Source organism: Neovison vison, chromosome 11 (genome assembly GCF_020171115.1).
Source record: "Neovison vison isolate M4711 chromosome 11, ASM_NN_V1, whole genome shotgun sequence".
Lineage (NCBI taxonomy): Eukaryota > Metazoa > Chordata > Mammalia > Carnivora > Mustelidae > Neogale > Neogale vison.
The window spans coordinates 118,790,369-118,802,842 of record NC_058101.1 but is presented as its reverse complement, the minus strand read 5'-3'; the positions used below and the strand labels follow the sequence as shown (position 1 = coordinate 118,802,842).

The window sequence follows — 12,474 nt, the reverse complement described above, 5'->3', positions numbered from 1 at the left end:
CAGAAAAGTAGTTAGAGTGGTAACAGGAAAACTGGGACAATATTGGCCATAAAGGTAGATTTTACAAAAGGACATTTCCTACAGCATAACTTTTAACAAAGCTAGAACAGTTTTGGCTTCTCAGACTTCATACTTGGGTAGGTTAAGCTGCCATACATGTTCAGTGTGAATAGTGATAAGTTGAAGTATTATTAAAAAATGAATTTTTTCAAAAATATTTAAAATAATAAATAAGGGGCTCCTGGCTGGCTCAGCCAGTTGGTGGAGCATGCAACTCTTAATCTCAGGGTTGTGAGTTTGAGCCCCTTGTTGGGTGTACAGATTCCTTAAAACTAAAATCTTCAAAAAAGTAAAGTAAAAAGGAAATAATAGTAGAACTGAAGAAAGGAAAATAAAAGGATAGTTCATACATGAGAGCTATGGGCCATCTGGTCTGATGGTTCTTTCAAAGGTGCTAAAGCCAGGGGGACTGGGAGGGTAATTTGTCAGAAGTTCTAATGAGGGAAGAGGCAGGAGAAAAAGCTAGTGACTGGAGCCAAAGTTGTGAAATCTGAATGATGAGATGAAGATAGACAGTAAGACGGAAGAACCAAGGACCTGAAGCACATCAAAATGTTGTTTGAGACTCTGGTCAAAATAATTGGTGAATGCTTAGTCTTGCGAGAATCCCTCTTTACTTGGTTCATGTGGCGGTGTAGAGGATGCACACACACACACTGTCTGTGACTAGGTTCACGGCATCTGCTGCTCAGCAGGAAATTGAGGGAGAACAGATTGCGGTGAGGTGTGGGTTTGAAGGGATATGGGATTCCAGGAATTCTGATGATGGCAGGAGTTTTGGGAAACTCTTTCACGAAGATCAAGGCATCCTATTTTAAATCTAAGCCTGTGAATGTGTTCTCTTTCCTCAGATTGAATTTACTAAAGAAATACGTTCTCCAGGGTACGGGGTGATAGCTGAGTTCTTCTACTATATATTTGAAGAGATGACCAAGACAGAATATGGAATGTTCATATATCCTGAAGAAGGTTCTTACATGTGGTTTCCTGTCAGTGTAAGTCTTTTATTTTCTTACAGTTTTCCAGGACAGAAAAAGTATACCATATACTGCAACATGAAAACCATAATAATAATAATGTAAATTACTTAGGGGCTATTAGAAAAGCAGAATCTCAGGTCCCACCCCAGATCAGAGCATGTATTCTATAAGATCCCCAGGTGCTTCTATGCATGTTAAATTTTTTTAAAAGATTTTATTTATTTATTTGGCACAGAGAGAGAGAGAGATCACAAGTAGGCAGAGAGGCAGGCAGAGAGAGAGAGGGGGAAGCAGGCTCCCTGCTGAGCAAAGAACTTGATGTGGGGCTTGATCCCAGGACCCTGAGATCATGACCTGAGCCAAAGGCAGAGACTCTAACCCACTGAGCCATCCAGGGGCACCAGCATGTTAAATTTTTTTTTTTTTGCATGTTAAATTTTTAAATAGCTTTTATGAAGTATATTTGAGATACAATAACCTACACGTCATATGTTCAGTTTGGCTAAGTTTTTTTTTTTTTAAGATTTTATTTATTTATTTGACAGATAGAGATCACAAGTAGGCTGAGAGGCAGGCAGAGAGAGAGAGAGGAGGAAGCAGGCTCCCTGCTGAGCAGACAGCCCGATGTGGGGCTCGATCCCAGGACCTTGGGATCATGACCAGAGCCGAAGGCAGAGGCTTTAACCCACTGAGCCACCCTGGTGCCCCAATTTGGCTAAGTTTTGATTACAAATATATCCATGAAACTATCACCACAATCAAAATAATGAACATATTCATCATTCCCCCAAATTTCCTCATACACCTTTCTAATTCTACCCTCCACACACTTCCTGCCCCATGCCCACACAGCCACTGATCTAATTTTTGTCATTCTGGAGTACTTTGAATTTCCTAGAATTTTATATAAATTCTAAGATTTCTATTTCAGGGCCAGCTTTGCCGTTAGCAGGCGAATGATATTGGGCTACTCATGTAATACCCTCAATCTACATGCTCTATTTACTTCTTACAGCTATTATAAGCATAAAAGTTAAAAATGCATTTAGAGGGATGCATGGGTGGCTTAATCGGTTAAGCATCTGCCTTAGGCTCAGGTCATGATCCCAGGATCCTGGGATCAAATCCCGTGTTGTCCCCTCCTCAGTAGGGAGTCTGCTTCTCCTTCTGCCTGCCGAGCTCCCCCTGCTTGTGCTCTCTCTCTGATAAGTAAATAAATAAGTAAATAAAATATTTTTTAAAAATGCATTTGGGATTTTCAGGCTAGTTGTCTCTTGGCTGTACTCTAGTGATGGTCCCGCAAGAGGTGGCCAGTGTTTTCCCTCATCTGGGACTACAAAGTGCAAAGAGTAAAGCCGTTTCATCAGGACTCTTTCCTTCTTTCCACCCACCTTCACTGTCAATAGCATCAGTCACCTTTCCTGACCCATATGCTTGTCCCTGTCAGCACACCTAGGCTGAGGGCAGTGTCACCGAAGGGGACACACTTGTCTGATGCACATGACATGCCTGATGCACAATGAAAGTGCAGATAAAGAGTACTCTTCCTTCTGCTGTGTCTTTTTTCTACATGAATTTGAAGGCAAAGATGATAACATTAAATAATGACAACCTTGGCTTATAAGGCTATCTGAGCGTATTTTTTTTTAATATTCCAGCTATACTTTCAGTAACAAAAAGTAGATTCATTTATTTAATATTCTGAACTATTAGTTTATATTTTATCTTATGGAAGATATTTAAATTGTATTAAAGTCTGTGTAAGAAGCCCAAACTTTCTTTTCCTGAAACCCACTTTGTTCCTAATTTGTGGCTTTTAGAAAAGGAAACCAAAACCAATTTTTACTAATCTAATTATCCCTTTGCATTATTGATTATTTCTAATACTTTAGGGATTTTTTTTTCTTCTCCTTTTCCAGCCTGTATTTGAAAAGAAGAGGTATTTCCTTTTTGGGATCCTGTGTGGACTCTCCCTAAACAACTCAAATGTTGCCAACCTTCCTTTTCCACTGGCTCTGTTTAAGAAACTTCTGGGCCAAAAGCCATCATTGCAAGATTTAAAAGAACTCAGTCCTCTTCTGGGAAAGTAAGTAGTATTTTTCCAGAACTATGTTAAGTCTCAGTTATTCAGGAACAAATGATGTTAATCACGCATACACACAGAGACAAGGTCTTCAGTTTCTATAAATGTATACTCTTTTGATGAATTTGAATCTTAGCCTGACTTATAATAAAGTATGCCTTCAAGAATAAGGAAAAGCTAAGTGCTCTTCTAATTATCAACCTACAACAGAGCCTAGTATCTTAAATTTATCTAGATGGAATCTTTTTTTGAAAGATTTTATTCATTTAGAGAAAGACAGGAAGGGTGGAGGGACAGAGAGAGAGAGGGAGAAAGAGAATTTCAAGCAGACTCCACACTGAGCCCAGAGCCCAGTGAGGCTCAATCCTATGACCCTGAGGTCATTAAGAGTAGGATGCTTAACCAATGAGCCACCCAGGTGCCCTGGAAATAATATTTTTAATGAGAACCATGCATGCTATGTTTATTTTCATAAATCATGTTTAGTCATTTAATTAATTAAGCAATTAATTTTTTAAAGATTTTATTTATTTATCTGATGGAGAGAGAGAGCACAACCAGGGGGAGAAGCAGGCAGAGGGAGAGGGAGAAGCAGCCCCCCCCCCCCCGCAGATCAGGGAGTCAGATGTGGGGCTTGAATCCCAGGATCAAGCCCCGAGTCGAGGGTAGATGCTTAACCAATGGAGTGACACAAGCACTGTCATTTAATTTATTTAAATTCATCAGCATGTCATCAACTTTTTAAGTATTGAAAAATACTTGGTCTAAGTTAAAAGGTAAACTATATCCTGTGAGGAAAATACTAGCAACATAGATGATAGACAAAAGATTAGTATTGCCGATATATAAATATAAATATATATGTGTGTGTGTCATCACAGATAAATATGGCTGAGGGTATGTGTGTGTACACACACACACGCACACACACACGTATATGGCTAATCAAAAAATGAAAATATGCTCAATCTTCTTAGTACTTAAGGAAATATAAATGAAAATGAGAAGTCCTTTTTGTGCTTACAGACTGACAAATGTTAAAAAGTTTTTCATAAAATACACAGTTGGCAACAGATTGAAAAGGATTTTCTTCTGAAGTACTATTTGTGTAAGAGTAAACTGCCTGTATTTACACTATATGCCGTGACACTCTAGAGAACAGGGTTTCTCAGCCTTGGCAACACCTGAGATTTGGGGCTAGATAATTCTTTGTTGTGGAAGGCTGATCTGGGTGTCGTAGGATATTTAACAGCTAAGGGGGCTGCTACCCACTAGATGCCAGTAGTGACCTTCCCCCTAATTGTAACAACCAAAGATATCTCCAGATTTTGCCAAATGTCCTCTAGGGGTCAAAATCTCCCCTAATAGGGAATCACTGGTCTAGAGGAAGGGGCTCCTTTCTGTAATTTCCATCAAGACACAGCAGTGTCTATATATTAGCAGTGGCCCAACAAAACTGTAAAACAAGGTTAACTCTAAGAAAAAGGAGCGGGAAGGTAAGGACATTTACGTGGCATTTTATACATTTCTTTATTGTTCAAGAGTTTTTCTACTGAATATTTGTTATTTTTGAAATTTGAGAAGATCGAGAATATAATTTTTATTTTTTAATTAAATATTACTTTTCAAATGAAAATTTTCATTAGGAATTTGCAAGTTCTAAATAATGAAGCTGATGACATTGGAAAAGAACTTTACATATACTTTTCTGTGAGTACCAATGTAGTTTAGCTTTCATCTGATTTTTAGAATAATTTTTATTATATTACCTTATATATGGGATTTCTTTTTTAAAAAATTTTCTACCCTGCCCCCTTGGGATTCCTTTTTTGAGCATATTTCAACTTCTGTATTATATGACTTTCCGTCCACCTGCTCCTCCTTTGATACCTCATGTTGATATATTATATAGTCTCAAAGAAAGTGAAAATGCAGCAATTATGCAATCAGTGTGAACAACGTAAACCACTAAATGCTTAAGACTATATACAGCATATACAGGATAGACTTTTTAATTTTTATATGTATTTAAAAGGCTGAACTACATAATTATTTAGTTCCCAGTTATTTATAGTTATAGGGAAGAATGTCCTGGCAATAATGGTTTTGTCGTTGTATTGGGAAGGAAGAATTTATTGTTTCAAAGTCCTTCTAGTTGGACTAAGAATCAAATTGACATGACAAAGATTAAAGGAGAATATCAGGGCACCTGGGTGGCTCAGTGGGTTAAAGCTGCTGCCTTGGGCTCAGGTCATGATCCCAGGGTCCTGGGATCGAGCCCCACATCGGGCTCTCTGCTCAGCAGGGAGCCTGCTTCTTCCTCTCTTTCTGCCTGCCTCTCTGCCTACTTGTGATCTCTGCCTGTCAAATAAATAAATAAAATCATTAAAAAAAAAAAAAGGAGAATATCAGATTTAATTTTGTATGTGCAAAGAATCCATCCAGACGTGGGAATTCCAAAGACAGGCAAAATGACGTATATATGTCATTCTGAACTAAGGAAAAGTAGGGGCCTAGGACTTCAGAGAGAAGAAATGCAATTTACAGGAAGATGAAAAAGAGCAAATGTTTGGTAAACAAATGTTTGTTGGGCAGCTCAGAAACAATGCGACATAGAGGGCTTTTTTTTTTTTTTAAGATTTTATTTATTTATTCGACAGAGAGACTGCAAGAAAGGGAACACAAGCAGGGGGAGTGGGAGAGGGAGAAGCAGGCTTCCTGCCAAACAGGGAGCCCAGTGCGGTATTCAATCCCAGGACCCTGGGATCATGACCTGAGCCCAAGGCAGACGCTTAACAGCTGAGCCACCTAGGTGCCCCAACAGAGGACTTCGATCAAATGGGCCTTGCTAGGTTCCTCTCTATCCACCATGCCTAGTTCAGAGTCTATGTAGTTGTCTGTGGTAGTAGCTCTCTTCCTGGAGCAGGTCCTCTTTCTAAATTATTTTTAGACAGTTGTGGGGGGAGGTGAAGAGCTTTTCCTGAATCTGTTGGAGGTTTTAAAAATTTTGTTATTTTTTTCTGATTCTGCTGGGTTTTGATTGCTTTTAACTCAGAAATAATCTTTATGCTAAAGTGGCCCCTCAGTGGGATGACCTGCCCGTGCCCCCTGCCGTTGAATTATTCAGTTTCTTTCATATTTGGTACTGAATATATTTTGGTTACAGATACACTGGGACAAAAAGGATGTTGATTTAATTCCAAATGGGATCTCTGTACCTGTGGACCAAAGCAACAAGTAAGTTTTGAGACTTAGAACATCTGCTAGGAGTACACATCACGTGTTTGTTATCACTGTAATTTATACATGTATTTTAGCTTTTCAGGTGATCATTTTAGCTCCTCATCTCTGAGAAAGATAAAAAGTTTACAGGTTAAGGGAACAGGGAAAAGGAGTCAGGATTAAATATTCCCTTTGCAGAACTTTTCACTAGTTATTCACTTAACAATTATTTTTGAGCCCTTCCTCTGTACCAGGTCCTATTCTGGGTGTCAGAGAGACAGCTGTGAAACAGACAAAACCTGGAGCTTCCATTCCAGTGGGGCAGAAAGACCATATATAAATGAATTATTATCAGTAAGGATGAGCATCGTGATGAAAGTTAAGAGATTTATAGTAGTGTCATGCTGGAACTAGCTGGCATCTGCTTGTGAGAGCTGATGTGCATTTTTCAAAAATGTTGAGAGTTTATTATTGAGGTATTAGTAGCATGAAATCAGCCATGGTGGGAATATTTACACCACAAAACTGGCAAATGCTGCAAATAAGGGTTCCTTACCATTTTCTTCTCTCTAGAGAACTGGTTTTTAACCATTTACCAGCACACTACTGGTTCCAGGGGATGGCAGAAGGCAGTCAGATAGGACACTCCGCTAGGGCAGTCCCTGAAGCTGCTCAAAGGGTGGGAGACTTCCATGTTTCTGGTCGCTGTCAGGTGGACATACCTTCTTCCTGCCGTCAGGAAATTCATCAGGCCGGGGCAGGAGGTTGGAGACAAACTTTTTTTTTTTTTTTTTTAAGATTTTATTTATTTATTTGACAGAGAGAAAGATCACAGGTAGGCAGAGAGCCAGGCAGAGAGAGGGGGAAGCAGGCTCCCTGCTGAGCAGAGAGCCCGATGTGGGGCTCGATCCCAGGACCCTGAGATCATGACCCAAGCCAAAAGCAGAGGCTTAACCCACTGAGCCACCCAGGCGCCCAGGGAGACAGACTTTTGCAGAAATGATTTCCACACGGTGACACATGATGTGAGAGAGGAAAGAGAGAGGAACAGTGGACCAACCCTGAGAACTAGTCCTGTTGCTATGGACCTCTCTGATGGTTGACAGAAGTCAGCATGTAAGGAGGGAGCAGTGCATGCTGTGGCCCCAACTCTAAGAAAGACGGGAGCCCCCCACACTGCAACTATCAAAGGTCAAAGATTCAGATGCCAAGTGGGAAGAGGCTGCTGTGTCATGCAGTAGTCAGATCCAAAAGTTTGGAATTTACTCTAAGGGCAATGGAAAGAAAGCCTTTGAAAGATTTTAAGCCAGAGAATGACATGTACAGATGACTGTTTTATTTTATTTATTTTATTTTTATTTATTTCTTTTTAAAAGATTTTATTTATTTATTTGACAGAGAGAGATCACAAGTAAATGGAGTGGGAGGCAGATAGAGAGAGAGAGAGAGAGGGAAGCAGGCTCCCTGCTGAGCAGAGACCCGACGCGGGACTCGATCCCAGGACCCTGAGATCATGACCTGAGCCGAAGGCAGCAGCTTAACCCACTGAGCCACCCAGGCGCCCCAGATGACCGTTTTAAAAGTATATCTCTCTCGGAGGGAAAGAGCAGCAAAACAAAGTCTTTGTCCTTCTGCTACACACTTCAGGGTGTCTTCCTTCAGCTGACCACAGGATTTTACTTCCCTCTGAATAATTTACTTTTCTTTCTTAATAGAAATTGTTAAAAGGGCAAAATAGAGAATATTTCAGTGGTGAAATATGTTATTGGCTTTTTTTTTTCTTCCCTCAAGGAAAGAATATGTTTCTGCATGCATTGATTACATTTTTGACATCTCTGTAGAGGCAGTTTATGAGGAATTTCAGAGAGGATTTTATAAAGTCTGTGACAAGGAAATACTTGTTAAACTTTTCCAGCCTGAAGAACTGATGGCAGCAGTGGTTGGAAATACTGATTATGACTGGAAGCAGTTTGAAGAGGTTGGTGATAACCAAAGTCCCCCCACTTCTTCCAAACAACTTCTATATATTCCCCCTAAAATCCATTTTTCTCCCTCTTTTTCTCAAGAATTCACAATATGATCAAGAATACCACAAATCACATCCAACTATACTGATGTTTTGGAAAGCTTTCCACAAATTAACTCTGGAGGAAAAGAGAAAATTCCTCTGTAAGTATTACTAATAGATGGATTTATAATTATATATCTTTTTAAAAGATGAATATTTGCCATGAAGTCATTATTAAATGTTTTATTTAATTAAATAATTTATTTAAGTAATCTCCACACCCAACATAAGGCTTAAACTTATCACCCCGAGGGCGCCTGTGTGGCTCAGTGGGTTAAAGCCTCTGCCTTGGGCTCAGGTCATGATCTCAGGGTCCTGGAATCGAGCCCCGCATCAGGCTCTTGGCTCGCTGGGGAGCCTGCTTCCTCCTCTCTCTCGGCCTGCCTCTCTGCCTACTTGTGATCTCTGTCTGTCAAATAAAAAAATAAAATATTTTTAAAAAAAAAACAAAACTTATCACCCCGAGATCAAGACTAGCATGCTCTTCCGACTGAGCCAGTCAGGCACCCCACCACGAAGTCCTTATTTTTTTTTTTTTAAGTCATTTTTTTTTTTAAGATTTTATTTATTTATTTGAGAGAGATCAAAGTAGGCAGAGAGGCAGGCAGAGAGAGTTGGGAAGAAGTAGGTTCCCTGCTGAGTAGAGAGCCTGACATGGTGCTTGATCCCAGGACCCTGGGATTATGACCTGAGCCAAAGGCAGAGACTTAACCAACTGAGCCACTCAGGTGGCCCCATGAAGTCATTCTTAATTGTGGGTCACACGTGTTTATAGCAAAGCCAGGCTTCCTAAATCAATGTTCTTTCTCTTATATAAGCCTCGTTTCCCATTGAAAAATATAAGAATAAATATTACTAGTTGCCTTCTAATCAAGCCTTCACTCTCACATTCTTATCTTTATTTATCAAAGTCCTATGGAATTAGGACTATGTATATTTTTCTAATACTATTTTAGAAATAATGCTAGTAGCAATTCCACTGATGATAATACCAATGCCTTTATTGTGTGCTTAACTCTGTGTCAAGCATTGTACTGACCACTTCCTATCTGTTACCTCCCTTTATCCTCATAGCCATGTTTTGAGGTACGGTACTTATTTTTTTCCTCATTTCAGATCTGAGGAAAAGAGGCTTGATGCGTTTGGTAGTTTGCCTATATTCAGACAGCCGGCAAGTGTGAGAAACACACTCTGAATCCACTAGGCTGATCCAAAGCCAAGGCTCTGAACCAATAAACTGTGGCTTGTGATACGAGAACTTCTCTTGGTGGGAACCCTAAGGTTTCCCTTGGACAGATTTAATGACTTATTCTCTCACCTCCCTTCCAATTTTTTTTTTTTAAAGATTTTATTTATTTATTTGAGAGAGAGATACAGTGAGAGAGAGCATGAGCGAGGAGAAGGTCAGAGAGCGAAGCAGACTCCCCGTGGAGCTGGGAGCCTGATGTGGGACTCGATCCCGGGACTCCAGGATCACGCCCTGAGCCGGAGGCAGTCGTCCAACCAACTGCGCCACCCAGGCGTCCCTCCCTTCCAATTTTTCAGTCATTCTGTAGATATATATCTTTTTGCTATTTTTGTTGCTCTTGAGGACATTGGAGGACAATTCCAACTTCACAAACCTAAACTACTTCTCCACAATCCCTGTCTAATCTCTCTTAATGAGAGGGAAACTTGCTTCAGCCCATTGATTCCACTGTCTGTGCATTCAGTGCGTTTACTTACATCTTCATACTTCTGACTTTTTCTTGGGCTTTCTCCTTCTGCCTTTCCTGGAGAACTAACTAGCCAGATGTGACCCCTGTAGTCTCCCTGCTCACCCAGCTGGGTACTGCCCGTCGGTCTTAGTGCCTCTTCACCTCAGCCTTCCTAGCTGAGCTAAATTAAACTTCCATGTATCTTGCTCTTCTCATGTATGCGATTTTCCCTAATTAGACCATGAACTCACTGAGGACAAAGACCAGATGTCATAATTTTTCTATGTTCTACATGGCCCTATGTGGCTCTCTCTACACAAGGGTACTCAGTGGTATCTATTGAATGAAGTGATTAATTTCTTCCCTTTCATTTTACGTTTTGCTCTTTCTATGAAATATCTTAACCAAAATTTATTCCTTTCTAGTTTTTCTTAGGGGAAATGACAGACTGCCTCTAAGAGGCAAACAGCAAATGGGAATCACATTTCGCTGTCCTGAAACTTTCCGTGAAACAGATTACCCAAGAGCGCTGACCTGTCACAATATTCTGGACTTTCCTAAATATTCTACAATGGAAAAAGTGGAGGAAGCCCTTCAAGTAGCCATCAACAGCAACAGAGGATTTGCCTCTGTCCAAGTCACAGAGCAACAGTGATCCTTCGAGTTTCAGTGAGGCCTCAGAGCCTTAAGCCCTCATCCTTCGACTCTTTTGTTCTTCCTTAGGTCTAAGTAGCACAAAGTGTTGACAAGTTTTAGGTAGAATTAGTTGACAAATGTTGGGATAAACAATAAAATGATGAATCAAGAGGGATTAAAAAAAGTGATTTTTAAAAATGAATCAACATTTCTTGATCCCTAAATTTGTTATCAGAATGTTTGTTTTTTTACCAAATTATTCCTGAACAATAATTAATATTAAAAGCTAATAGATTTTTTAAAACATATTTTATTTATTTATCTGACAGACAGAGCTCACAAGTAGGCAGAGTCAGGCAGAGAGGTGGGGTGGAGGGAAGCAGGCTCCCTGCTCAGCAAAGAGTTGGATGCGGGGCTCGATCCCAGGACCCTGAGATCATGACCTGAGCCGAAGGCAGAAACTTAACCCATTGAGTCACCCAGGTGCCCTGCTAACAAATTTTTAAAAATATTGTAAATCTAATAAACACATTGTCTGTAAATATGAAAGATATGCTTAAGTTTGAAAAAGTAATAATTCAACATGTTTTTGAGGCATGTAAATGTATATTTTATATTCTAGCATGTCTCCAGAATTTTTATTTTAGCCAACTGCTGAGTAATTTATTTGAAAAATCTAAATGTTAAAGGATTCATTAATTCATTGAAGAATTACTTATGCTCAATACTGTGTTCCAAGAATATTCTAAATGCATATATCATTATTTTGGCTAAACTCTAACCCCAACCAGGAACTCCTATCTATTGGTAGTTGGAGAGAATGAAGGACATGAAATATGTCTTAGCAATATGGCTATGGAATGAATTAAAGGAGAAAGAGAAATATGGCTGTAAATGGCCAATGAATTTTGTACACTAGTTCTATCTTATATTACATTTTAAACTGTAATCTGTTCTATAAATGCATGTTGTAATGGCAAACCATACAGAGATGATGTCATATATCAATGGCACTTTTGGAAAGGAAACACCATGGGGTATAGTCCATGTCGGGGTGGTGATGTGGAAAGAGGGGAGGATCGCCAGAGGATAGATAGAACAGAAAGAATTTACTAAGGACACTAGTATGTGGGGTGGTCCTTAGAAACACAAGCCCCAGTGAATCTTCAGATTTATTTTGGACATGTCTGGTTCTCTAATAAATGGAATGGGGGCCCAGATGTATTCTCTTTGAATTTTAAGGGAAAAGGTAACCTCTAAATCTCAGGGATCCCTAGGCACTTGACTTTTAGGTTGTATTTTTCAGGACTTTCAACTCCAACATAAATTTTTCTAATGCAAATGGATGAACTATACTAAATATTTAGGGAAGACAGCGCTGCAATTCTTTTCTTCTTTTAAAGATTTTATATATTTACTTGAGAGAGACAATGAGAGAGTGAGAGAATGAGTGGGGAGAGTGGCTGAGGGAGAGGGAGAAGCAGAGTCCTCGCTGAGCAGGGAGCCTATGCAGGCTAGATTCCAGGATGCTGGGATCATGACCTGAGCAGAAGACAGACGCTGGCAGATTGAACCACCCAGGTGCCCCTACTATAGCAGTTCTTCACATACTCTTTCAGAAAACAGAGGAAGAGGAGTGCAGGAGAGCATGCAACTCTTGATCTGGAAGTTAAGAGTTTGAGCCCCAAGTTGGGAATAGAGATGACTTAAAAATAAGATCTTTTTAGA

General features: G+C 39.8%; 1 protein-coding gene across 3 annotated transcripts in view; it reads left to right on the top strand.

The window, feature by feature from the left end:
- The window catches only part of HERC6 (HECT and RLD domain containing E3 ubiquitin protein ligase family member 6), a 63,678-nt gene extending 52,654 nt beyond the window's left edge, over nucleotides 1-11,024 (top strand). Inside the window, exons 17-23 of one of the 3 annotated variants that reach the window (XM_044224533.1) lie at nucleotides 912-1,055; nucleotides 2,960-3,126; nucleotides 4,770-4,833; nucleotides 6,290-6,360; nucleotides 8,137-8,323; nucleotides 8,412-8,514; nucleotides 10,536-11,024. In XM_044224533.1, coding sequence (XP_044080468.1) covers nucleotides 912-1,055; nucleotides 2,960-3,126; nucleotides 4,770-4,833; nucleotides 6,290-6,360; nucleotides 8,137-8,323; nucleotides 8,412-8,514; nucleotides 10,536-10,765 — 966 coding nt within the window. In that variant the 3' untranslated portion in view covers nucleotides 10,766-11,024. Of the gene's footprint in view, nucleotides 1-911; nucleotides 1,056-2,959; nucleotides 3,127-4,769; nucleotides 4,834-6,289; nucleotides 6,361-7,743; nucleotides 7,773-8,136; nucleotides 8,324-8,411; nucleotides 8,515-10,535 lie in introns of those variants that run through there. The other 2 variants (XM_044224534.1, XM_044224535.1) reach the window with 2 other exon arrangements.
- The last annotated feature ends 1,450 nt before the right edge of the window (nucleotides 11,025-12,474 follow it).